Raw genomic sequence first — 25995 nt, 5'->3', positions numbered from 1 at the left:
CTGGGATGTATTAACTATTAGTAAATACTTTGTGAATAAATGAAAAAACAAACAAAAAAAGAGTCCGTCTCCAACACCCCCACACACCAAACAGCCTAGTCCTGCAGACCATACCGGTCTGCCCCCAACACACCTCCATCCAGGCTGCTCAGCCACTCCAACACCAAACCAACTTCACAGGCAGAGGGAGGCTGAGACCCTCCACTCCCAGGCCAACCCCTGGTGTGAGATGCTAACAGAACAGGCGAAGTAATGTATAGAGACAACATTTAGTTTATTTTGACTGTGACCAAAGTCAGAGAGAGACAACAGAACCTCAGTGACTTAAAGTCCTGCTGGGTTCAATGACAACACATCAAGTCTGGGAAAAGGGTTGGCATCCCTTTACGTAACCATTTCATAATCTCTCATCATCCCAGGACTCTGCATGAATCTTTGACAGCGATCACATTTACTCATTCTTTAAATTAGGACAGACGAATTCTCTCTCACCAAGAGTATCAGTTTAGATACTTTTAATCTTACAAACTGTCTGATGGAAAGAGGACAGCAGCATCTCAGTGCTAGTTAACTATGGAGTCCCCAGATGTGGGTTGAAGGCCTCTCCAGAAAGGACTGGACACAGCGATTTTACTGACGGGTTGGTCACTACTCATTCCACCGCCCACCTCTTTCCTCATCTTCGCTGAGAGTTTGGATGAATGTCTAACCGCAGAGATTAGACTCACAGTGAAATGAGTAAGGTCTATGTGAAGACCTGTCTGTAGAAGCATATGTGTTTCTCTGTGAAGAGCTCTCTCCAAGTCCCATCAGCGTCGGAGCCTCAGAAAGAACGCATGTTTACACTCTGTGCTCTCCAAAGGGTAATACTTATCATAGAAATCTAAAACATATTCCTCAGTCTTGAATCCAAACTTCTGGTACAGCAGCATTGCTGGGTTGCTTGCTGAGACGTGCAGAGTGACATCCTTGCCCATGCAGGTCTGTCAAGAGAACGGAAAAATACAAGATGAAAAGGAGAACGCCCGAGGGAAATGAGTAGGTGAAGAAACTCTTCTAAGAGGAGGTAGTTGGTTTTGGAAACCAGAGATGTCAGGGACTGAAGTTGAGACTTCGCAACACCTGGCAACAGCTGGAAACCGAATGACACTTTGCCACTGATCAAAACATTCCCTGAAGCATTCATCAACACTGAGGAAATGGATGGCATGCTGAGTATTCTTTTTTCTCTCTGAAGCAAAGGGCCAAGGGAGATATTTCATTACCAACTGTATTATTTATAATTCAATTACATTTACATGTCAAACATACTTATACCAAACTCCATGAAAATTTTAAAGAAATAGTGAAAAAGGTAAGTTCTGCTTTTAACAACTAGATGTTAAATTATGTGACCAAATATGAAATATTAGGACTTACATTTAATTATAAAACCTGAAGAATCTATACAGACCTTCAAAATCCTAAAGTCCACCTCCCACCCCTCCCAAAGTGACAGAATTCACTTCTCAGAACTGAGATTTCTATACTTACCATCGCCCAATCCTAGGAGAAAAGAGTAATAATCATTCTACCAATACAAGGCAAGTCCTTAGATTCTGTAATTAGGTACACAGACTGAAGCAGCTCAAAAGTAATATAAATAAAGAACTTCTTTTCATGAAGAAGGCACCAAAATACTGAAGTTGACAGGGTCCTTAAGACTTCACAGTCCATGGTTCCCCCAAGGCCTCAATTAAGAACTCTGTCAAAGGCAGATGGCTACCTTCCATTCTCTGTTGAATTCACATCCGCGTCTAGTACACCAAGGACAAGAACGTGTGCTGAGGTAAGGCCAGTGTTCTCTCCACTGCAAATAAGCACAGTCTGACCAAGGCCATCACTGAGTGCTACTGACTGAGGAACACTGTGTCTGGGCCTGGGCTGTGGGGTTTGGCTGTGGGCTAAATACCTGCAAACAAAGATGAACACTCTTCCTCCAACCCAGGAAATGCTCTGTGGGGACTGACTGGGCCAGGCCTGTGTCAAGCAGACACATCAAACTGTCATCCCTGCCTGCCCCCCAAGCCCTTGCCAGTGAAGGGAAAGGCATAAATCCTGCAGGCAGTCTGGTAGGCTAGAAGGAGGAACACAGAGTAGAGGTCAATTCTGCGAGTGAAGTGGGGCAGAGAAAAGGGGGATGTGGTAGAAATCACTGAGAAGGTCTCAGTCCAAGACAATACAAGGTAGCACATATTAATTGCTGAGAGAGGTGAGAGAAAGCAATTTCTAGAAGATGGTTCTCAAGGTTCTGGCCAACACTTGGGAATTACTGAGCAAGTTTCATTAAAAATTGGATAAATATTTTATCAATTCCATCCTCTATTTAAAAGGAATCCTGAAAACCAAGCTTATAGATACAGAACACAGACTGGTGGTTGCCAAGATGGGGGGAAAGTAGAGGGTGGACAAAATGGGTGAAGGGAATCAAAAGGTACCAACTCCCAGTTACAACATAAATAAGTCATGAGATGTAATGTGCAGCATGGCAACTATAGCTAATAATACTACACTGCATATTTGATAGCTGCTAAGAGAGTAAACCTTAAAAGTTCTCATCACAAGAAAAACAAAATTTTTTAAATATGTATGGTGATGGATGGTAACTAAACTTAATGTAGTGATCATTTTGCAGCACATACAAAAATTAAATCATTATGTTATACACCTGAAATTAATATAATGTTGTATGTCAATTATACCTCAATAATAAAAAAAAATCCAAAACCAAAAAGGAATCTTGACCAGAAACACAAAATTGCCCATACCAGTTGGTTTCTAAATAATAGTTACCAGAAAAATTCTGGGTGAAAACAAAAATCTTTGCATGTTTTTCTGATGTTAGTATATAAATATATGGTATACTTTCTTCAAAGATGATGCAGATATATCAAAGGATGAATTATAATTTGATATTAAAATCAAGTCTTTGAAGGTTCATACCAGGTTATAAAGTGATGGTAAAATGAAAAACAATCAAGAATTACAGACTATGTACTACTGACTGATACAGCTTGGCTAAAATATTTTAAACCGCTTAAAACTAAAAATCATAGTTCCATCTCCATGTCGGAGTCGTGGCGGTGCTGATTCTAAGAGCAGCAGCATTACCAACATGGATAGTACAAGTGCTTCATGCTTTCCCTTTGGCATTGTCTCATTTTATTTACTACACATATTTACAAACTGGCTTCTTTAAAATCTGGGTCTAAATAGCAATCTTAGCCCTGGATGGTGCTGCTCAGTGGTTAGAGCATCAGCCTATGTATCTAAAGGTCACAGGTTTGATTCCCGGTCAAGGGCATGTACCTGGATTGCAGGTTTGATCCCACTGCTTGCAGAAAGGCAACCAATCAATGTGTCTCTCTCCCACTGATGCTCTCTCTCTCTCTGTCTTTCCCCCTTCCTCCCTCCCTTCCACTCTCTCTAAAAAATATCCTCGGATGAGGATTAACAAAAAATAAAAAAATAAATAGCAATCTTATTTTAGAGAGGTGAAGATTTTTGTCTGTGTGTTTTAATAACCTCACAAATGATGGTGACTGGCTTTCTGTTACTTGGTCTCATATTCCATTGGGCTGTGCTAGGAGGGCCCCACTCAGATTCACCCCTCCTCCAATTCTCTCCAAAGAGCCCAGAACAGTGATGGCGAACCTATGACAGGCGTGTCAGAGGTGACACGCGAACTCATTTTTTTGGTTGATTTTTCTTTGTTAAATGGCATTTAAATATATAAAAGCAGTGCTTAAAATTGATCAATCTCAACCCCAGACACTCTGCCGTAAAGTAGACTGTTAAATAGTATATTTTCTGACAGGAACAATAGGATAGATTGATTAAAAAACCAGTGCCATGTACAGCAGATAAAAGTCATGTCATAGACACACTCACACACACACACACACACACACACACACACACACACACACACCAAAAATTAAAACACCAAAATTAACTCACAATAAAAATAAACATCTCTAATTTACATTACATATAGTATATGTGTATTTCATATCCTAAGAAAAGGTCACGAATATACCGCACAAATCCTCAAAAAGAGTATTTCCTCCATGTATTACTTAAGTAGGAAGACAATGGTATTTAGCTTAATAAAACACACATACATATCTCCAATACAAAGTATCTTTGGACATTACCAGTTATCCCGTAGGAAAAGCAAATGAACATTTCCTTACACTTACCGATTTGAACAAAGAGGAAAACTACACAAAAGGTTGATCTTGGAAGCGAGTTGGGATGCGGGCATGATTCTTACTATGTTAAAGCACTTTTCTGTATACATTAAATGCATAAACTTATTTAATTCTCCAACAACTCTATGAGGCAAATACTATTTTCCCCATTTTACAGAATCAGAGATATAGAGAAACGAAGGTGTTAGAAGTGGCAAAACTGGGATTTGGACACATGCAGTCTGGCTCCAGACTTGAGTTTTCAATCACTATGCAATACTATCACATCAAAATTGCCTTTTAATTTCTTCAACTTCAAGCTGGAAAATAAAGATGGGGGAGTGCCGGAAGCCGGTCCATCCTTGCTGCTTGACACAGTCGCTGCAGGGAAGAAACATCTGCACAGCATATGTTTCAAGGGACCTGGCGTATATGGCATACTGTTCTTAATATGTTTGCTCCCCTTCTTAGCGCTATGTGTTTTAACCAAGGTCACCTCTCCGAGAAAGGTTGTTTCCCCAGGTGGGGATTTTTCCCTGGAGTTAGGGATTAACAGGACTAAGAAAGGGAATAAATCAGTAAAACCCCTTAACTAAGTGCCAGGCGGGTAGTTAGTTAATCACTTTAACTACGAACAATCACGCTTAAGCTACATAATCTTTACTTAGGATAATCTCCTTCAGTTACTTCCTTGTAGCTTAACAGAACAATAGAGTAGTGACCTTGGAATGGAGATAACAAATGCCCTAACCTTTGGAATAGAATGGATAGGATTAAAATCAACTGGTATAAATACAGATGTAACAGGAGAATAAAGACAGAACCTGGCTGGAGAACCTGAATAGAGAACCTGGCTAGGCTGCTGATCAACTGAATGCTGTCTCCGTGTCATTCCTTCTTCGCTGACTCCGTCCACACCTTTGGGAACCCCTGGACCTGCTGGGGTTGGACCCCGACATTTTTCAAAATGCTGACACACCGAGCTCAAAAGGTTCGCCATCACTGGCCCAGAAGCTAGTGGGTAGAAGATGAACACAGAATACATACCTGAATCAGATGATAAATCATGAAAGTTGCAATCCCTGCTCTTCTCCATTCAGGATGGACAAACAGAAATGAAATGTAAGCTTCATTGTACTTCACATCAGGAACCATGAAGCCAAAAGCAATGATAACTTTTTTATACAGGACGACAACACTGAAGTCTGGATACTGCAGGCACTCAGAAAGGTCAATGCCTAAAGAAAAGAAACAATCAGATTCACACCATGTGCCTTTTGAAACTAATGAACACCAAGCTGTTCAGTCTGTACTTGAAGCTACACCTGTGTGCTAAAAATACCCCACAAAACAAAATGAGACAAAGATACTACCATAGATACCACACATTCAGATCATAAAATTAAAAGTGAATTTTAGAATATACCAAACTTAACATCATCTTTTCTAAGTACATGTTAAAAGAAGGAGAGGCAGGATGGGGGGGGGGCGGGGTAGCAGAGTGAACAGGGTCAGAACTGAACACACCTGTTTTGAGCTCAGGCTCCTTGGCCATGTGTATCAGTGGGCACATCGCTAAATGTCTTGGACTTAGTTTCTACATGTTTAAGGTGAAAGTCCCTAGACTTCCTCACAGAGTTGGAGGAAAGATCCCTTGAGAGTGTCCATATCATTGTATTCTTTACCTCAGACATATTCAATTTATAAGCTCTTTTGTACAAACACTACATTTTACAATAAAAAGGTTAAATAAAAAATGAGTCCTAGCATAGCGTATGAAAGTCACCTAGTGTACAGGAAGGAAATATTAAATGCTCCCAGAATGTTCCTTTCAGCCCCCATAAACTCTCAAAAGAGCAAGCACAGCTCCGCCACCACACGCACTACTACATGATTGCCAGACAATAAAGATCACAAAGCTCTTATCCCAATGAATCTTATCTAACATCTGGAAGACGTATTTCCCGCTTTATATTTCAAAGCATATTGGTAAAGCAGATCCACAAAAAGTGTGTTTATATTTAGCAATGAAAATGCTCTTCTTTAATTGATGGCTCTGGTCATTAGAGACAGTCAGTATATTAAGGCTGATAAAATGACAAATCATATTGGGTTAAAGTCTATGATTGGGGTATTTGACTTTTTAAAAACACCTTTTGGCTCTACTAATACTTTCTAAGGAACAGCTAAGTAAGCAAAGCATACAGAATTATTAAGCAAATTCAAAAGTGTCCAAATGCCCCGGCTACCAGTCTGTGTTTGGCTGATAGATATTACCTGATAGCTAAACATATGTAGAAGCAAACAGGATGAATCTTTTATTCTGGAGCAGAGACAAACAGGGAAGAGAAACAAACAAAAACACTGTTTATTAATTTAAATGTAGGCTTTCCCTTGATCTTAGAAAAGAAAGAGGTATTTATATTTTAATATTTCTATATTAGTAGACACAAACTGAATAAAATCATAAGTAAAAATGTTAGGGTTACATGACATACACTAATTTAAAAAATTATTAAAATTTACTCTATAGAAAACCCATCTGCCCAGTTTGAGAAGGGGGAACATACCAGGCCAGAAAAACTCCTGACACATGGAGTTGATTGTTGGGATGTGATTTGGCCGGACATAGCAGTAATCGAGAGGTGCATCGGGCTCCGGCATCCAGTGAGGGTCATTTCTGTGCAGGTGGGAACGAATCTGTGACAGGAGCTGCAGTTTGGGTGGTTTTGTTTCATAATCGCGCCTCCAGTACCACAGAAAAAAACAAATTCAAGTAAAAAAAATACTCAATATTATTCCTAGCCATTTGATTCATGCAAACTCTGATCTGCTTGAAATTTTGAGTTAATTTGCACTACTTTATATGGCAACTAGCTTGACAACAGCTACAGGACTCTTTGGTATAAATTTAAAATTTACTCTTTCAACATTTGTCAGACCAAACCTCTCTGTACCCGCCAGGAACTCTACTGGTGCTGGTGAGGGTTATGAACAGAGTGAGGAAACAAAGAGCATCCTAATTTAACCCTCTGAGTGCTCTGACCAAGACAGAGTCCAGGGCAGGGGAGATCCAACCCTGCCAGGGCAGCTGCGGACCACTAGCGCCAGGGGAAGCAGAGCAGGCTCCACACTGCCTGTCATGTGTCTGCCTGGGAGGCAGTGCTGTGCAGGGAGCAGGTGACTATGAGCTGCAGAACAAGTATGGTCTACGGAGACCATGTGCTCTGTCACCACATCTAAGATAGCACTGGGGGCCTCTCTTGTCAGCTCAGCTTTGCGGCACAGCCTAGCCAGGAGTGGGGAATGTCGGGCCCCTTGGCCGTATAAGGACCCCGAAATCATTTGGTCTGGCCCTGCCAAGGCATTTGGGGTGAGTTAATTAAATGTTTGACCAAATACAGTAGGCTAATTTTTAACTTGATAATTTGTATGGCCCGCAAATGATGTTATAAATATCCAAATGGCCCTTGGCAGGAAAAAGCTTCCTCACCCGCCCTAGACTCATCATTAGAAACTGTCCCAACATCTAGTCCAGGCATAGGTCTGATGGAGACATAGCTGCTATTTTTTTATTTCACAGACTACTAAATATATACAACTTGAAATATACAACTTTAAAATTTTAAATGAAACAATAAATATGATCATCATAATGATATCTAACAGAGTTAACTTATCCTTGCTTTTTATGTTTTTACCAAAGGGCCATCCTTTCTGCAAACAAATACAGTTGAAACAAGTCAAGGCTGAGCTAGACACAGAGCACAGACTCAGCCCTTGATGACTCCTGCTCACAGGTTTTGGTATTTCTTCACTCCGGCAGAGAGACGAAGTGCAGAAACCACAAACATTACTTCTCATGACACACTCAACATCATGCTCTTCTCCATATACCTGATGTACGGTTTCAAGATCCGAGAAGTGTAAGGGCTGATAATACTCTGGTCCACAGCCAAATCTTCCGATCCCACCAAACGGTACAAAAACTTGGTGGTTTGGTGCCGAAATCCTTTCCTGGATGGCAGGGCAGTCTATGAGAAAGAAACACTGGTTATATAAAAACAAAATTATTCAAAAGATTGGTTTAATTCCCACAGATAATTAGTACTTATGACATTTTTATGTGTCAGAAAGGTCTTTTTACATCACATATTTGAAAAGCTCATTAAAAAAAAATTTCATTGTGCCCTAGGTGGTTTGGCTCAGGGGGTAGAACATCGGCCTATGGACCGAAGGGTCCCGGCTTTGATTCTGATCAAGGGCACATACCTCGGTTGCAGGCCCCTCCCCAGCTTGGGCCCTGGTCAGGGTGTGTGCAGGAGGCAACCAATCGATGTGTTTCTCTCACATTGATATTTCTCTCTGTCTTTCCCTCTCTCTTCCACTCTCTAAAAAAAAATCAATGGAAAAATATCCTTGGGTGAGGATTAAAAAAAAAAGTCATTGTATAAAATAAGATATGGAAAACTCATCCTTATTGTAATAGTTTCAAATTAAAATAATTAGCCCTAGCCGGTTTGGCTCAGTGGATAGAGCATCAGCCCCAAAACTCAAGGGTCCTGGGTTCAATTCCGATCACGGGCATGTACCTCGGTTGTTAGCTTGATCCCTGGCCCCATGTGCGGGAGGCAACCAACATGTCTTTCTCACACCAATGTTTCTCTCTCTGTCTCTCCCCCTCCTTTCCACTCTCCAAAAATCAATGGAAAAAATATCCTCAGATGAGGATTAACAAAAAATCAAATAAAAATAATTTAAAAAATTTTTAAGTAATTTTAAAATGTTTAAAGTCATTTAATTGAGTGAAATGCAGGATTGAGCACAGGATTTATAGCTTCTATAGGTTTCATTTTATCTATATTACACTTTCAGTCAATTCATCAAATATTAACCAGCACCAGTAACATGAAGGTAACATATATTCATGGGTCGGGTTTTATGAGTATAGTTTGTTACCCAAACAGCCATGGGGACCTATTATTGCAATACTTATATATGGATTTATTAAAATATGTCTCCATTCCATTGAGTAAATTTGACAAAAGTAGGACCATACAGATTATCATCCCTAAAACAAATCACCATAGTGGAGCTACCAGAGGTTCAAGGAGGATGTGGTTTGTCTTTGCTCCTTAGGCAGGTGTCCTAATTGAACAGGTAGGTTTGGCCCTGGGAGTCTGATCGGAGATGTCTGTTCTTCAGCGAATGCTGCTCCAGGGCCCTCAGTCATGTAGTAACAGAACATGTGCAATTAGGGTTTTACAGCAAAGAGTTCAAATGGAAGATTAAAAGGCACACTTATAAAGTGGTTTGCCAAGGAATGGATAAAGTTTAGAAACTTGAGTTGTTTTTGTAGAATCAGTTTGCTCTTAGCCTAGAAAATAACTCTGTTGGAAGAAGAGCAAAAATTCCTTCTTTTATAATTTTCTCTTATGATCTTACCAAACTGGACACCAAAACTTTCAAAAGCCAACTTTGAAATTCTTCCAGGACTTTAAAGTAAGTTTCAAAGTGAAATTGAAAGCTGTGTAATACAGTTTCCAAATATGGCCCCAACTGTTCTTCCCCACCTCTGGGTACACGTGGCTCCTCCTATCACAAGGCAGAGTCAATTTCCCCTCCCCATGAATCTGGCGGCCTGTGACTGACCAATCAGAAAGTGGCAGAAGTAACATTCTGGGACTTTTGAGCCCAGGCCTAAAGGGGACTGGCAGCTTCCACTTTTCCCCTCCCGGAGTCCAGCTGCCATGGTGTCCAGGCTGGCCCACTGAGCGACTAGAGGCCACAGAGACAGGATCTGGAGGAAGAGAAGCCGTCCTGTTCATTCCAGTCCTGACCCAGCTCTCAGCTAAACGCAGCCACAGAAGAACCAACCAATTGAGCCCAGCTGACCCAGAGAATCAGAAGAAATATTAAATAGTCACTGTTTTAAGCTACGAAGTTTTGGGATGATATGTATGCAGCAACAGACAACTGAAACACCAGCGATTAAACCACTAGCCCGCGAAAGACTATCCACTCAATGTCTCAAGGTGAGTTCTGCGGAACTCTAGATATTATACAGGGCCCCAACTTCTTTCCATTGCCACTGCTTTCCCAAATCTAAACCACCCTCAATTTCTGTCCAGATCACTACCAGTGCCTCCTATCAGTCTCCCTGCTGCCCGCCACTCTTACCCCATATCATCCACTCTCCACACACAGCCAGATTCTCCTTTTAAAAACTAAATTCACCTCCCTTGAGGAAAGCTCCTATCTGGCTTTCTACTTTAAGTTCATAATACAATTCAAACTCCTTGCCGTGACCTGCAGGATCTGGCCCTGTTACCTCTGTGGCCTCATCTCCCATCATCCCCCTCCTCCATCATCACTATGTTCCAGCCTCAGACACCAAACTAACTCCTGCCTTAGGTCCTGTGCCTGAGTCTTCTGCCCTGAACCTTCCTCAGCCCAGCTCCTCCTTGTGGATCAGAACTTGGTTCAAGTGTTCCCTCTACAGAAAGACCATCCTTAACTACCCTGTCCAAAGTGGCTGCTGCCCTCTGCTCTTCCATCCCACTGCAGACTCACCTTGTGGGAAGTGATCCTGTTTGTTAAGGGAGTTAGTTCTGTCACCTCGATGCTCACCGGTGGCAACTCCATAAGGGTGGGGAACCTTATCTGTCTTAATTCACTGCAGTATCGCCCAAGAGAATAGTGCTTGGCATATATGAGGTACTCAATGTTAGTTGAATGACAAAATGGTGGGGGGTGTGGGGGGAGTCCCAAAGTCAAATAAGTTTGGAAAATGTTAAATGAGCTTCTCCAAACCTCTGGTTCTAAACAAAATGGGGAGCTAGGTGGATTGTTGGTTCCCTTCCCCAATCCAATTTGGGAGAAGTCAAAAAGTGAGAGGGAAGATGGAACACAAAGGCGGTGAGGATCCCTGCCCACTACTGGACCATCTTTTAACCCTAAGGAGTAGTAGCCCAGAATCGCATCTGTGCCCTGCTTGTCTTCACCAAGTACTCTGACACTCTACTCCCTGTATCAGCTGAGGATACTTGCCCCACAAATAACTGCTGACCTACCTACAAGTTGGAAGGAAGCATGTCAGCCCAGGCAGGAAATGCAGAGGACCTCACTGCCATGGCCCAGACTTCTGTCACATTCCCTGGTATACGCTGCAGCTCGGGTGGTGACCTTGACCGCTGACTTCTCCAAGAGGGGCTCATGGAAGGTGCAGCCAGAACATAACTGTATGAGTTTCCTGGAGCTGTTGTATCCATAGGGTGACTCAAAACAACAGGAATTTATTCCCTCAGTTCTGGAGGCTGGAAGTCAGAAGTCAAGGTGTCGGCAGGGCCATGCTCTCTGAACACTCTGGGGGACAGACTGTCCCGTGCCTTTCTCCTGGCTTCTGGTGTTGCCAGCAATCGTTGGCATCCCTTGGCTGTGGACCCAGCACTCTGCCTCAGTCGTCACATGGTGTTCCCTCATGTGTCTGTCTCTGTGTCTCATCTCTTGTAAGAACACTGGTCATATTGCATTAAGGGCCCACCCTACTCCAGCATGATCTCATCTTAATTATATGTACAGGGGCCTATTTCTCAGTAAGTCACATTCACCTGTAGCAGGAGTTAGGACTTCAATATATCCTTTTGTGGGACACAGTTTATCTACAACCACCACCCACAGACTACTTAGCTTTATCTTCTGGAAACCTTCATCTAAGAGGTAATTTCCTTCCACAGCTAAGTGTTTCCCACTTCATTTTTAAAAAAATAAAAGTGTAGTGTTTAGGGATATAGTCATTAAAAAAGTAGAAGAATGATTAACAATAAGTCAGAGAATGACTTCCTCTGGGGGGAGCAGGCAGTGTACAGACTTCTCAGGTGTTTGTAATGCTGTTTCTAAACCCAGGAGCTAGAAGCACAGGCATTTATTTTATTACTCTCTAAGCTATACTCATATGTTCTATGCATTCTCCTTGGGCATTCTTCTATGGGTATGACACATTTCATAATTAAAAAAATAACGTATAGATATTAAAAAGAAAAGCTCATGAGAACAAAGAACAAATGAACAGATGATGGCAACAAAAGCATATGAAAAAGTGCCAAATGACTTGGACTTGAGAGACAAAACCTAAGGCAGCAGGGAGGCCAGGCCAGGAGCAGCAGGATTTGCAGCTCAGAGCCTCAGGAAAGGGCAGCAATAGGAAAGGCCAGGTCCTACTAAAGCTCAGAGTCCTTTACTTCAGAGGTTAAAGCCCCCACTGCCCATATCCAAAAATGATCTTCCCTTCCATGGGCAGAAGACTAGACTCTGCAGAAGCTCAAAGGAGAAAGATTCTGGACACAGGGGCCCTGGCACAGCCAAGGGTGGAAGTACTGTCCTAAAACAGGGACACTTAATGGAAATTTTCCAGCTGAATGGTCAGCTCCTGGCCTCCCTTACTTGGCTCCTAAGATGCAGGCAGGCAGGTTACTACTTCCCAGAAAAGATGAGGAATAGGAGAAAAAAAGAAACTTAAGGGGATCCACCTGGAGTAGGGGTCATGGGCAAACTACAGCCCATATGCCAAATCCAGCCTGTTTTGGTAAATAAAGTTTTATTGGAGCACAGCCATGCCCATTCATTATATCTTACCTGTGCTGCTTTCATACTACAACAGCAATGTTAAATAGTTGCAACTGAGACTGTGTGGCTTGCAAAGCAGAAACTATTTACTATCTGACCCCTTACAGAGAAAGTCTGCTAACCCTTGTCCTAATAGCGGTGCTCTGAAAAGACAGACCAGAAAAAACAGAAGATAGGAAATTAAGAAGACTTTCCAGAACTCAAGGACTTTCAAATTCAAAGGGCCCACACACCAAATGCTGAGCACAATGAAACAAAAAAACCCAACATGGTACACACTGAACAATACCAGAACATGGCAACAAAGAGAAGAGCCCACTTTTGTTGCCAAAGAAGAACAAAACAGAAAAATGTGCAAAGAATCCAACAGGCAATTCACAGAGAAACAAGGAGGGAACATGATTACAGTTGTAACCTCACCTGTAATCAAAGAAAAGTAAATAAAAAACAAGTTTTCACTTTACAGCTCTGTTAGCTAACTGGTAAGAGGCTGGTTAAGAGCAGTGCTAGCACAGATACAGGGAATCTAAGACCTCTCGTTCCTGCTGTGTGAAGGTGTGTTCTGGCAGCTCTGAGTGGAATTCATTGTTCCAGGAGCACACTTAGCCTTGGGTTCCACTGAGTCACCTTGAGCCACGCTGACACCACACTGCTCCCCTGGCTGCTATGTCTCCACGCTGTCTTCTAACCCACAGATGGTTACATGTTTTCAGATCCTGCTCAGCACAGGGTCTGGTACACTTATGTTCTCAACAAAACTATCAATCAAAGTCATGACACAAACCATGTACGGCTACCCTTAGGGACTAAATGATACTAGGTTCTGCCTGAAATGCCCAAAGAGGAAAATAACCCAGCTGTATTAAGAGGTATTCATACTGAACAATTTCAAAAAATAAAGCCCAGCAATTTTTCTATTTTTCTCTCTTGCTGTTTTATTCTCTCTCCCAAAATTACTCAGGACTTGAATAGTCACTGCCTAATTGTGCCCACTACCTGGTGCTGCCTGCCCCACCTCCACTCCTGCCTCGAGAGTTTTAGCATGTGTGTTAACTCACCTGGTACCGGTCAAGGATTCTGAAGTCCTGACAGGTGGTTCTGTATGTGGCTTGGCCAGCTGGAAGCCTAGAAACTCCTTCTTTGGCTCCATAAATCCCATCAACTAACAGAAGAGCAGCATTAACAACTTGATCCAAGTCAAAAAGTGGTAATCCCCTATCCCTTTTTGCTTGTCTGACAATCAGTTTACGCTTCAGTCTCCGAGCTTCTGGTGTCATGGCAACGGCACTGGGACAAGCTTCCAGCCTCTTCAGGAGCAGCTTCTCCTCATAGATGCTAACAGGGGTGTACTTGGGCCCTTTGGGTTTCCTGTCCTTCTCCAGCTGTGGCTTCCTCTTTTCTCGAGCCCTTGTTTGCAAAGATGTGTTGGAATCTGTGTCTTCACTGTCAATGTCCATCCTGTCAGGTTTTTCCTCCTCACTCTCTACCTCCTGCTTTATATGTTCAGGTACTCTGACCTTCTTCCTGCCCCCAGGCACTGTCCCAGAAGCTGCTGACCCAGCAGGGGGCGGGACATACTCCATCCCTGGGTCTATGACTCCATCACCTTCCAACTCATCGTCATCTGTGGAAGTATAAAACAGGACAAAAGAAATAGAGCACACCGCACACAAGGGTGAAAACATACACTTTCATATCATGGGCCATGCATACAATAAAGACCCATGAAAGGCAAGACTTACCGTGAAACAAGGCTTGTGGTGGCATCACATCTGGAATCAGATCTGCTTCTGAAAGCAAGCTGGGCGTGGCTGAGTGAGAGGCAGGGGTCCCGGGGGCAGAGAAATCCAGAGAGGGAGACGGAGACGGGCTAGTCAGCGGAGTGCGGTCAGAGGAGCTCAAGGATGAAAAGTCGATCACTTCTCCTTTTTCTAGAATCACATCTGGCCTGCGGCCTCGGCTTATGAACTTTACAGGGGTCGAAGAAGTGCTCCTGTCAAGAAAGCCAGCAGCTTCCTTCTGGGCTCTTCTAATGTCTTTCGCTTCCTGAGTACGACATCTTTTCTCTTTTAATTCCATGGCTGATTCCACAGGATTGCGACTCGCCCGTTTTCTAAGTCCCTCAACAGTAATGATGGGATCTAAAGTTGGTTTTGAGGCTGATGGAAAAGAATAAATACCTCAATTTTTAAATAACCAGTCAACTTTAGTTTCTTTTACTAATTTATTATTGTAAACTTACTACCACATTCAAAATAGAGAAATGTTTGCCCTGGTGGGTGTGTCGTGGTTCCATGCACTGAAAGGTCACCGGTTAGATTCCCGGTCAGGGTACATGACCATGTTTCGTGTTCAGCCCTGGACCATATGGGAGGCAACCAATCGATGTTTCTTTCTCACATCAATATTTTTCTCTCTCTCCCTCCCTGCCTTAAATGAGGACTTGGACATCTCTTTTCAAGAAAAAAAATTATAATGAAAATTTAAACAATTAAACACTATCTTCCACCGACTGGAATAGGTAAGCATTAAAAGTTTGATAATGCTCAGCAAGTATATGGGGAAATGAACATATTCATACCAGCACGTAAATTTTATTATAACTTTTTGGAAGGTAGCCTGGCAATACTGATTAAAGTTTTTTTTTTTTTTAATATATTTTATTGATTTTTTACAGAGAAACATCGATCAGCTGCCTCCTGCACATCTCCTACTGGGGATGTGCCCGCAACCCAGGTACATGCCCTTGACCGGAATCGAACCTGGGACCCTTCAGTCCGCAGGCCGACGCTCTATCCACTGAGCCAAACCGGCTTCGGCTGATTAAAGTTTTGAATGAGCATGCATTTAATATAGTAACACACTTCCAGGAATTAATTACACAAAAATTTGCACATGCACACAAAAGTGTACAATTATGTTGTTGTTTATTTATTTATTTTTTAAATACATTTTTATTGATTTCAGAGAGGAAGGGAGAGGAAGAGAGAGAGATAGAAACATCAATGAAGAGAATCATTGATCAGCTGCCTCCTGCACATCCCCTATTGGGAACTGAGCCCACAACCAGGACATGTGCCCTTGACTGGAATCGAACCTGGGACCCTCCAGTCCGCAGGCCAACACTCTATCCACTGAGCCAAACCGGCTAGGGCCATATTGTTGTTTAAAATAACAACAATAAAAGGTTCTAGAAATAACCAAAATGTCCATCAACATGGGTTTAATAAATTATCATATAGCCATTCAATGGAATGCAATGAAATAAAAGAAAAACATGGCAGCCCGGCCAGCGTGGCTCAATGGTTGAGTGTTGACCTATGACCCAGGAGGTCCTGGTTCGATTCCTGGTCAGGACACATGCCCGGGTTGTGGGCTCGATTCCCAGTGGGGACCATGCAGGAGGAAGCCAGTCAATGAGTCTCTCTCATCATTGATGTTTCTGTCTCTCTCTCCCTGTCCCTTCCTCTCTGAAATTAATTAAAAAGAAAGAAAAAGAAAGGAAGGAAGGAAGGAAGGAAGGAAGGAAGGAAGGAAGGAAGGAAGAAAGAAAGAAAACATGGCAGATCTGCATGTACTGCTATGGAAAGATATCCAAGGTATACTGGTAAGTGGAGGGAAAAATGGAGAATAAGTATTGTGAGTCCATTTACAGTTTTTCTTTAAAAAAAATAAGAAAATGCTTAAATGTTCAGACGATTTCTAAATGCATTCACAAGAGTCAACAGTGGTTACTCTGGGAAGTGAAACTGCAGGAAGGGGTGGGTGCAGAGGAGCAACTTCCAGACCTTATATCCTTCAATCCTACCTGACTTTCTTTCCAATTATATATTTTTTTAAATGTAAAAGCTCATTAAAACCTTTTTAGATTCAAAAAAATCAGACCAATGTATGACAGTAAAGAATTACTATTAATTCTCTTAAAATTGTGAAAATGGTATTATGGTTAGACTACAAAAAAGAAAGAGTTCAGACCATGTAGAGATACATACTGAAATTTTTAAGAATGCTATGTTGGTACCTAGGATTGCTCCTAAAGAATCCAAGGGTGGGATGGGTAGAGGGTTGGGGGAGAGTACTATGGGTGTAGATCAGGAGTGGGGAACCTTTTTATGTCAAGGGCCATTTGGATATTTATAACATCATTCATGGGCCATACAGAAGTATCAACTTAAAAATTAGCCTGCTATATTTGGTCAAACATTTAATTAACTCACCCCTAATGCCTTGGCAAGGCCAGGCCAAATGATTAAGTGGGCCTTATATGACCTGAGGGCTGGACGTTCCTCACCCCTGGTCTAGATAAAATGAGATTGCCAGCAGTTAGCTGTTGAAATGAGGTGAAAGGTACATGGAGATTCATTATATTATTCTCTGCACATTTGCACATTTAAAAAATGTTCCATAATAAAAAGTTTAAAAACAGAATCAGGTTAAAATAGAGAACCTTTCAGATATCAAAGGAAATTTATTAAAACTGGTAACTTAATTAGGAAATTATCCCATTTTTATTTAGTATTTATTTACAGGATACAAAAAAATGTGTCACAATAAAATTGCCAAGCAGAGTCCCTCCAGAGCAGATGAGCTGCCTGGTAAAGTGGGATTGTCTCCTGAGCTCACCCTTACTCGGCTTTGGGCTGGCTAGCACCTCCTACACTGCTCTCACAGCAGTACCTTTGACTTTCAAAGCAGAGGCAGACAACTTCTCTCCTTCAGGTTTCATTGTCGGGGGCTTGTTGTGAACAAGTTTCCACCATCCTGGTTCTCCGAATTCCTGAGCACCTGAACGGAAGTACATAGGACTTCCCACGCTGAGGCAACCTGCTACTGTGCTCCACCAGGTCGAAGTTTTTTTCCTGGAGAGTCCAAGAATTTAAAAATGATTGTTTTTTTAAATTCTATCATTATATAGAAAATACACTCTATGTATACTCTATGACTCCTGGCCTAGGATATGCTCTGAACCTGAAAACTTTGAAGGAACGTAAGTTAAGAGAGGCTCTGAGGTCTGTCTGGCTTCAAATCCTGGCTCTACCACTTTCTAGCTGCCTCAGTTTCCTCATCTTTAAAATTAGGATCATAGAACTTACCTCACTAGGTCGTGGTGGGGATTAAATGACATAATTCAAACAAAGCTTATAAAACAATTCTGATTACCATCATCATGATTACCAAGTTCTATAATTTTAATTAAACAAGTTGCTTTTATATGTGAATTAAATACAGCTCTCAAGAATGCATGCAGGAGAATCATTAGCCATGGTAAATAGTTCATTTTACCCAGGTATCAGATGCATCTCTCACTCTGTTCCTATTGGCCTTTACACAGCAGAGTGGGAATAAAAATATATTGTGTGTTCCACAAAGAACTGAACTTTGGGGGAATAACTTTGCCAAAAAAAAAGAATGTATGTAACAAAATTTTTAAAATATGTTAAATGTCAACTATTCAGATTCCTCCTGTTGAAAATTCTTTCAAAGGCAACTGTTTTATTTCCACCTTGAAAACATACGTCAATCACCAAAAATACTTTCATAAGAAGGCCAGACTAACAGTTTCAAAATATTGCTAGGAGGCAAAAGAAAAAAGTATTCTTAGGAACAAAGATGTACTAGAACACACAGAAGAAAAAACTTTAATAGGCATAAGCACTGTCTGTGATGGGGCAAATAACACCTTAGCTTTCACTGGCAATGTTTTGGTCACAGAGCACTCTAACTCCTTTGGTCTCCTCCACTCAACTTTTTCTAACTTTCCAAGCCCCCTCTTCTTGCCCAAAGAATATGATCAAGGGGGAAGCCATTCTACTTGCTTTCTCACACAATGAGTATGTTAGCTCAGTTGGTGGTGTCCCACAGGTCCCGTAGGCTCTATTCACTTCTCTTTGATCTTTTTCCTTGCTTTTCCTCAGATCTTATAATTCCCATTGACCCATCCTCAAGTTCACTAAATCTTTTTCTGCTTGCTCAAATCTGCCTTTGAATCCCTCCAGTGAATATTTCATTACAGTATTGTACTTTCCAGTTCCAGAATTTCTTTTTAGGTTTTCTACCTTTTTATTGTTATTCTTATTTTGTTCATACAATGTTTTCTCGACTTTCTCCCCATCTTCCTTTAGTTCTTTGAGCATCTTTAAGACAGTTGTTTTAAAGTCTTTCCTTCATAGATCCATTAGGTCTTCTTAAGGAAGTCCTGGTTGGTTTATTTATTTTCCCTTGAATGGGCCATACCTTTTGCTGTTTCTTTGTATTCTTTCTAATTTTTAATTGAAAATTTAACTTAATAATGTAGTAACTCTGGACATTAGATTATTATCCTTCCCCAAAGTTTGTTTTTTTACTGTTGTAGGCTGTCCCCCTGTGCCAAATACCAGCATGAGTTGTATAAGGTCTTCTTGGGTCATTTCTGAGCTTGCACCTTCCCCTGAGCACATGTAGTGACTTTCTAATTTCCTCTGTATATATAAATGTAGCTGCTTTTGAACATCTTAGCCTTCAATGTCTAGCTCCAAAAGGAGAACAAAGAGAAAAATAAAGGGGAGAAAAGAAGGCACCAGCCTGTTAATCCCGTAAAGTTGGTTCAGCCAGAGGGAAAGGGGCTGGCCACAATAGGGAAGGTGCAACAATGGCTGCCCACCTTTGTCTGCAACCTTATGATCAGCAGCAGCAATTAGTGATCAGAGCACAGATCACAATATTTGGAGGAGTGTTCTTTTTGTATACCCTGGCTCCCATAAGCTGTGCAAGCTGCTCTAAGAGTATGCACATTGCTGCCTACTACAGGCTGAAAGGTGTGGGATAGGCAGAAGCTACAGTGCTAAGAGTTGAAGTTGATTAAAATTAACAGCAATTTACTGTACAAACCTTCCCCTGGAAGTTGCAAGTCTTCAACAGACTCCAAAATTCCAAAATAGTTGTATCAGACAGATTCTACAATTCCAATTGTTTTCTAAGTAGGGAGACAGATTTCTGGTGCTTCCTACTTTGCCATCTCCCCAGAATCGTCATATAATTTTTTTGAATTTTAAATACTATGAATGTGCTGTCTCATATTTCATCAAATATAAGATCTACTGATTTTAAGATATATCATTTTATGTACAAGAAAGGAAACTATCAAATTTTGACACATCATCACTACTTGTAAGCTATATCCAGCTGTCAGAGAAATCAAAATTTGAAATATTATGCATCTTAAAATCAATGAAATATGGTAACAGAATAAAGCATTCAAATTATTCTTCAAAGGTATAATCAAAGTTATATCTTCTGCAAGAATTCAAGGCTAGGATTGTAAAAGCAAATTAAATGATCACACACAATGGCAATTAAACTATAGTAATTAATAAAGCTTTTGTATACTTTTTGTTTCTACAATAAGTACATAAAGTTATTTAGGTTGACCCTAAATAATCCTTTACACACTTAAACTTTAATAAAAATTAAAGGCATAAAAGCAAATCCTGTAAATATCTGGAAGAAAATGTATTCAAATTTAGAACTTCATTACACAGTATACTATTTGCTTAGCTCTTTTAAAAAAAAAAAAAAAATTGATTTGAGAGAGAGAAAGACCGAAGTGAGAGAGATACATCGATTGGTTGGTTGCCTCCTGCATGTGCCCTAACCGAGGATCAAACCTGCAACCTAAGTATGTGCCCGGAAATCGAACCTGCAACCTTCTGGTGCACCAGACAATGCTTCAACCAAGTGAGCCACACAGGCCAGGGCTATTCGCTTAGCTCTTACGGCAAATGAGAAATGGTATTATTGTTAGGAATTTAAAATATGGTCTATGGCAGTGATGGCGAACCTTTTGAGTTCAGTGTGTCAGCATTTTGAAAAACCCTAACTTAACTCTGGTGCCGTGTCACATATAGAAATTTTTTTATATTTGCAACCATAGTAAAACAAAGACTTATATTTTTGATATTTATTTTATATATTTAAATGCCATTTAACAAAGAAAAATTAACCAAAAAAATGAGTTCGCGTGTCACCTCTGACATGCGTGTCATAGGTTTGCCATCACTGGTCTATGGATAGCAGAATTAAAATCTTTAGTAGTTATAAGAAAAGTATGACTGTAAGTGCTCTTTTGCAGCGTGGTCCTCTAGGGTGTAGTAACTCTGTGTATGTTCATATACAGAGACATCTGAGCACATGGTAATCACATCAGGGAGCAGCTTCAGGTGACTTTCCAATCACTGATGTTTAAAGCAGAGTTACCAATAATAACAACAACAACAAAACAAAAAAGACCAAAAAACACACAAACAAACAGAAAAAAAGACAAAAACAAAAACAAAATAAAATAAAGCAGAGTTCCCAAAGTAAAGGTTAGCACTGGGCAGGAAACTGAGTGGCAAGGAATCACAGAGTAATTTTTCCTTCTCTTTCCTCCTTCTGGTTAGATCAAGGAGAAAGTTTATTGCTTGAAATTCGAACACATGTACCCACCCCTTTTGATCAAGAAAGAAGGTCTCAGATTGACTCAATAGGCCATGGGCTCCAGCTACAACTTAATGGCATTGTTTTATTTTTAGTGCATTTATTTTTATAGTTTCATTATATTTATGGCAAATTATATTATTTTTTGCTCACCAAGGTGGTGTGAAGTTTCTTTTTAAAGTGAATGTATTTTTTAAGTAAGTAAATGATAATTCAAGTGATACATTATTTTGGCCCAAACTACTAGTCTCAATGGTTAAACTACACAGCAGCTGGAAAGTAATTAATGCCTTTCGGTAAACATTAAAAAGAACAGGCTCTAGAAATGAACAAATGACACTAACAACTTCTGTTAAAATAACGGCAATATCCTTAAAAACAGGCAATTTAAATCCAAGTTCTTCCAGAAGATAATCCATTAAACAGAGCAGCACTGAGATCATGAAAACATTCCAAGATCTAATTTTATCCGTTTTTTTCTTTTTTGTCCCTTATAAATGGGATGTATTAAGTCCCACAAATAGCGCTAAATCATTGAACTAAGACAACAGATTTCCTTTTTTTAAGAAAAAGAACCAGTTATACTGTCAATTCTTTTCTTAGTACCACTAAAATTACTCAAGAACAAAAAATAACTTCTTTTGTAAAAATGTACTGAATCTATTCTATTTTTTCCTCACAGCAAGCCTTCAGAATGTCGTCCCTCCTTTTAAATGCCTTCCCTGATTTCCCAGCAGCATTAGCAGAGCTGTGACTTCTCAGCACCAGAGGAAATAGAGGCTGTAGTGAGTTCAGAGAGAGGACATGTACGAACTCCCTGCTCTGACCTGCTGTGATCAGAGCCTTTACCTATCTTGTCTATACTGACCCTATATGCAAGATTTATGAATCCCACACAGGACTTCAGATGGCAATTAACAATCAGAATCTCAAACAGAACTGACCAATCCAATTGTAAACTCATTAATCTATAAATAGCAATAAGGATAGCAATAAAAATCTCAGTAGATTCACATGAACATTTAGTTAAAATATATGGTCTCAAGCCCTGGCCAGTGTGGCTCAGTTGGTTGGAGCATTGTCCCGTGTACAAGAAGGTCAGGTTTAATTCCCAATCAGGGAACATAACCGGGTTGCAGGTTCAATCCCCAGTCGGGGCGCATAGAGAAGGCTACAGATTACCGATTAATGTATATTTCTCTCTCCACCCCACTTTCCTCCTTCTCTAAAAAAAACACAAGCAAACAAAAAGACACCATATGGTCTCAATATCTGTGCACTGACATCCCTAAGTCTGATGAACTAAAACAGCCACAAAGGAGGAGTGCACTTAGCAGCAAAAAAAAAAAAGTATTAAAATGAAAAGAGGAATGAATGACTAAGCCATATGTATAACGTATCTAGATCTTGCTAAGCACTGTCATACCAAAAAGTATAAAACTGTTTCTCCCTTCTAGTTAATAAAAATAAATACAAAATAATGACTCTATTAATGAAAAGAAATATAAATGGGTGCAGTCAATAACTGCCATTATTTTTCTTCTGATAAGGCAATGATTTTAAAAGGATAGTAATAATGCTATCTCCTCCAATTAAATAGTTACTCATTCAACTATTAAACAGCCTCATTTAATCAAACTATTTTTTAACATTCTACAAATCTCTTCAAAATCTCCTAATGCTCATTATAAATCAATAGTTACTTCTCGAAATAGGATGAGTGACTACACTTTTAATAGTATATACTTTCACTTTGATTTTTCATAAACAAGTTTTTTAACTTAAATTAGGAACATTTTCTGGATTACAAAATTCTCTGTAATTGCCACAAGCAAATGCATACTCTAATTCTCTAGAGCAGTGATTTTTCAACCAGTGTGCCACAAGCATTTTTATTTTTCAAAATAATTCTTTATTGTTGAAAGTATTACATATGTGTCACAAGAATTTTTAAAACATGCAATACCTTATTTAGTCAGGGGCACTGACCTCTTTTCCCTTAGATTGTCAAATAAAAAAAAAATGGCAATAGCAAACACAACAATAGCTGTCCAGTGTGAATAAATCAAAATTATACCTTTTCTCTTTTTTTGTCAGACTGGCAAAAATGTATTTTTTGGTGTGCTGCAAAATTTTTGTAATTAGTTTGTGTGTGCCATGAGATAAAAAAGGTTGAAAATTGCTGCTCTAGAGGGCTACACTAGGCTGGCTCACATCTTATATTCATTCTTTATATCTTTGTTCAAGTATAAGATTTTTTTAGAAATCACATTACCTATTCCCTAGTAAAAAAGTCCAATGTTTCTCAATAAAAGCACAGATATCCTCTTTCCACCTGAAATAACCTTGACGTCCACTTCCTTCCAGAGACAAGTTGTACATTGCCAACATGACAACCTGAAAAACAAACCAAACAAGGACTGGGACAGAAGCATGATTAAGGGTGTTAATCTTGAGGGAGAAAATTTGTTGTTTTATATCCTAAATAGTAATGCTGGAGAACAGAGGGGGAAAAGGAAGGATAATATCTTGGAATATTCTCAGTATAGAATTTTACTTTCCTTTTTGCTCTCAGATGAGTCTGACTCATCCATTTAGTTATGTGCAGTCTTTCTTTACGTGTTACACACGCAGGGCTGATGTGTGGTTGGCTGATTATGATAAATAACCACTGTCCTGGGGTGAACCCCCAGCCCAGTACCCCTCCATCCTCCACAATGCAGAACTAACAAAAGTGTTAACTACTGGCCATCATGAGGCCTCCAGGTATCTACTCCAGCCAGCATCTTGACCAACAGTGCTAACTCTATTGAATATTTTGAAAATCATCCCTGCATATATATTTTTCTAAGCTCTTTAGAGGGCAGAAACAAATGACTCAGAATTTCAGAGCTGAAAATAATGTGACACACCATCTACTCAGTATTTAATCATTTTTAGCTGTGGAAACCTTTCTTCAAATGAAATCAGCAATCAATAAGGGGCAGAGACCTGAAAGGCCTGGCTGCTCTGCCCCTTCTCAAAGGGCTCACTCCCCAGAGTTCAATCTGAAAACTCCTAATCTAGAACAACCTGGTTATTTTACAGATAATAAATTCATGGCCCCAAATGGGGAAATATTTTCTAGGACTATAAATAACACATGCTCATTGTAAAAGACTTCAATAATAGAAAAAAAGAGAAAAGAAGTACGTAAAGATCACTTTAAATCCACAATCAAGAAATAATCAGCCCGGACAGCGTGGCTTAGTGGTTGAGCATCCAGGTCACGGTGGAGAGCATATGCCTGGGTTGCAGGCTCGACCCCCCAGTGTGGGGCATGCAGGGGGCAGCTGATCAATGATTCTCTTTCATCACTGATATTTCTATCTCTCTCTCCCTCTCTTTCCTTCTCTGAAATCAATAAAAATATATTAAAAGAAATAATCACTTTTAACATTTTCAGTGACTGTCCTTTCAGACATTTCTTTTTGTGTCTACATGTAATTTTGTAATTATGTAATTTTATGTAAATGCACAAAACTATACAAGCTATTCAAAACCATGTATTCAACCTAGTAAAAATAATGACTAATTTTGGGCTAATGAAATTGAAAAGGGGACAGGAGAAGAAAAGAAAAATCATGCCCGGCAGGTGTGGCTCAATGGTTGAGTGTCAACCTATGAACCAGGTGGTTACAGTTAAGACTCCCAGTCAGGGCACATATCCAGGTTGTGGCTTCAATGCCCGGTAGGGGGTGTGCAGGAGGCAGCTGATTAATGATTATCTCTCATCATTGATATTCCTATCTTTCTTTCCCTCTCCCTTCTTCTCTAAAATCAATAAAAATATTTTTTTAGGATGGTGAAGACCTGGGGGGTTGGTAAGAACTGGGAGGAGGGGGGTAAAGAGGGACAAATGGGAGACATATATTTAAAAAATATATTTAATCCTTAAATAATTATTTCCATAAGGAGTGTCCTGAAGCTGTAAGGAATCTAATAAAGTGCAATTCATGCCCCATCATCTGGGTCCACAGCATAACTCCCAATGGTACCACGAGAAGACTTATGCCTGAAGGCAATTCTGCTGTTTCCACTGAGTTTCAATTTCTGCCATCCTTAAACTTGTAAAACTTGCAGATGGCCTAACAAATAATTAACCCCATGAACAGATTTTTCAAATTCTTTCACTGATTTTTGCATTGGGTCAACCAAAAAGCAGTAATTGTTCATGAGGAGTTACTATTTAATGGATATGGAATTTCAGTTTGGGAAGATAAGAAAATTTTGGAGGAGAAACCAAGATGGCGGCATAGGTAAACACCGGAAATTGCTGCCTTGCACATCCACTTCAAAAATACAACTAAAAGACAAAACGGACATCATCCAGAACCACAGGAAGGCTGGCTGAGTGGAAATTCTACAACTAGAAGGAAAGAGAAAAGCACACTGAGACTCAGAGGAGGTGCGGAAGACTCAGCGGTACGGAGGAGCACATGGAAAGGGCTGGCAACAGAGGACACGGTTGTCTTTTTCAATTGAGAGGGAGTCTCAAGCTCCCGACTGCTCTGAACTCCAGTTCCGGGTGAGTCTCTGGGGACCCAGACTCATACAGGGAGAAACTGGACTGTCTGGCATTGGTAGGAACTCGAGGGCGGCTTTCTCTCAGAGGTGCTTGCAGCGATTACCGGGACACTGAGAC

The 25995-nt window shown here is 40.4% G+C and overlaps 1 protein-coding gene across 3 annotated transcripts in view; it reads right to left on the bottom strand.

Annotated features, from left to right (window-relative positions):
• Window positions 1-255: 255 nt before the first annotated feature.
• The window catches only part of CSRP2BP (CSRP2 binding protein), a 33414-nt gene continuing 7674 nt past the window's right edge, over window positions 256-25995 (bottom strand). Inside the window, exons 3-10 of one of the 3 annotated variants that reach the window (XM_005860600.2) lie at window positions 23587-23708; window positions 17535-17716; window positions 14600-15016; window positions 13916-14481; window positions 8130-8266; window positions 6803-6981; window positions 5280-5470; window positions 256-983 (exon numbers count right to left, since the gene is read on the bottom strand). In XM_005860600.2, the coding sequence (XP_005860662.1) occupies window positions 810-983; window positions 5280-5470; window positions 6803-6981; window positions 8130-8266; window positions 13916-14481; window positions 14600-15016; window positions 17535-17716; window positions 23587-23708 (1968 nt within the window). In that variant the 3' untranslated portion in view covers window positions 256-809. Of the gene's footprint in view, window positions 984-5279; window positions 5471-5694; window positions 6556-6802; window positions 6982-8129; window positions 8267-13915; window positions 14482-14599; window positions 15017-17534; window positions 17717-23586; window positions 23709-25995 lie in introns of those variants that run through there. The other 2 variants (XM_005860601.2, XM_014535072.1) reach the window with 2 other exon arrangements.

The sequence above is a fragment of the Myotis brandtii genome, unplaced genomic scaffold, assembly GCF_000412655.1.
Source record: "Myotis brandtii unplaced genomic scaffold, ASM41265v1 scaffold137, whole genome shotgun sequence".
NCBI lineage: Eukaryota > Metazoa > Chordata > Mammalia > Chiroptera > Vespertilionidae > Myotis > Myotis brandtii.
This window is presented reverse-complemented; position numbering and strand designations above follow the sequence as displayed.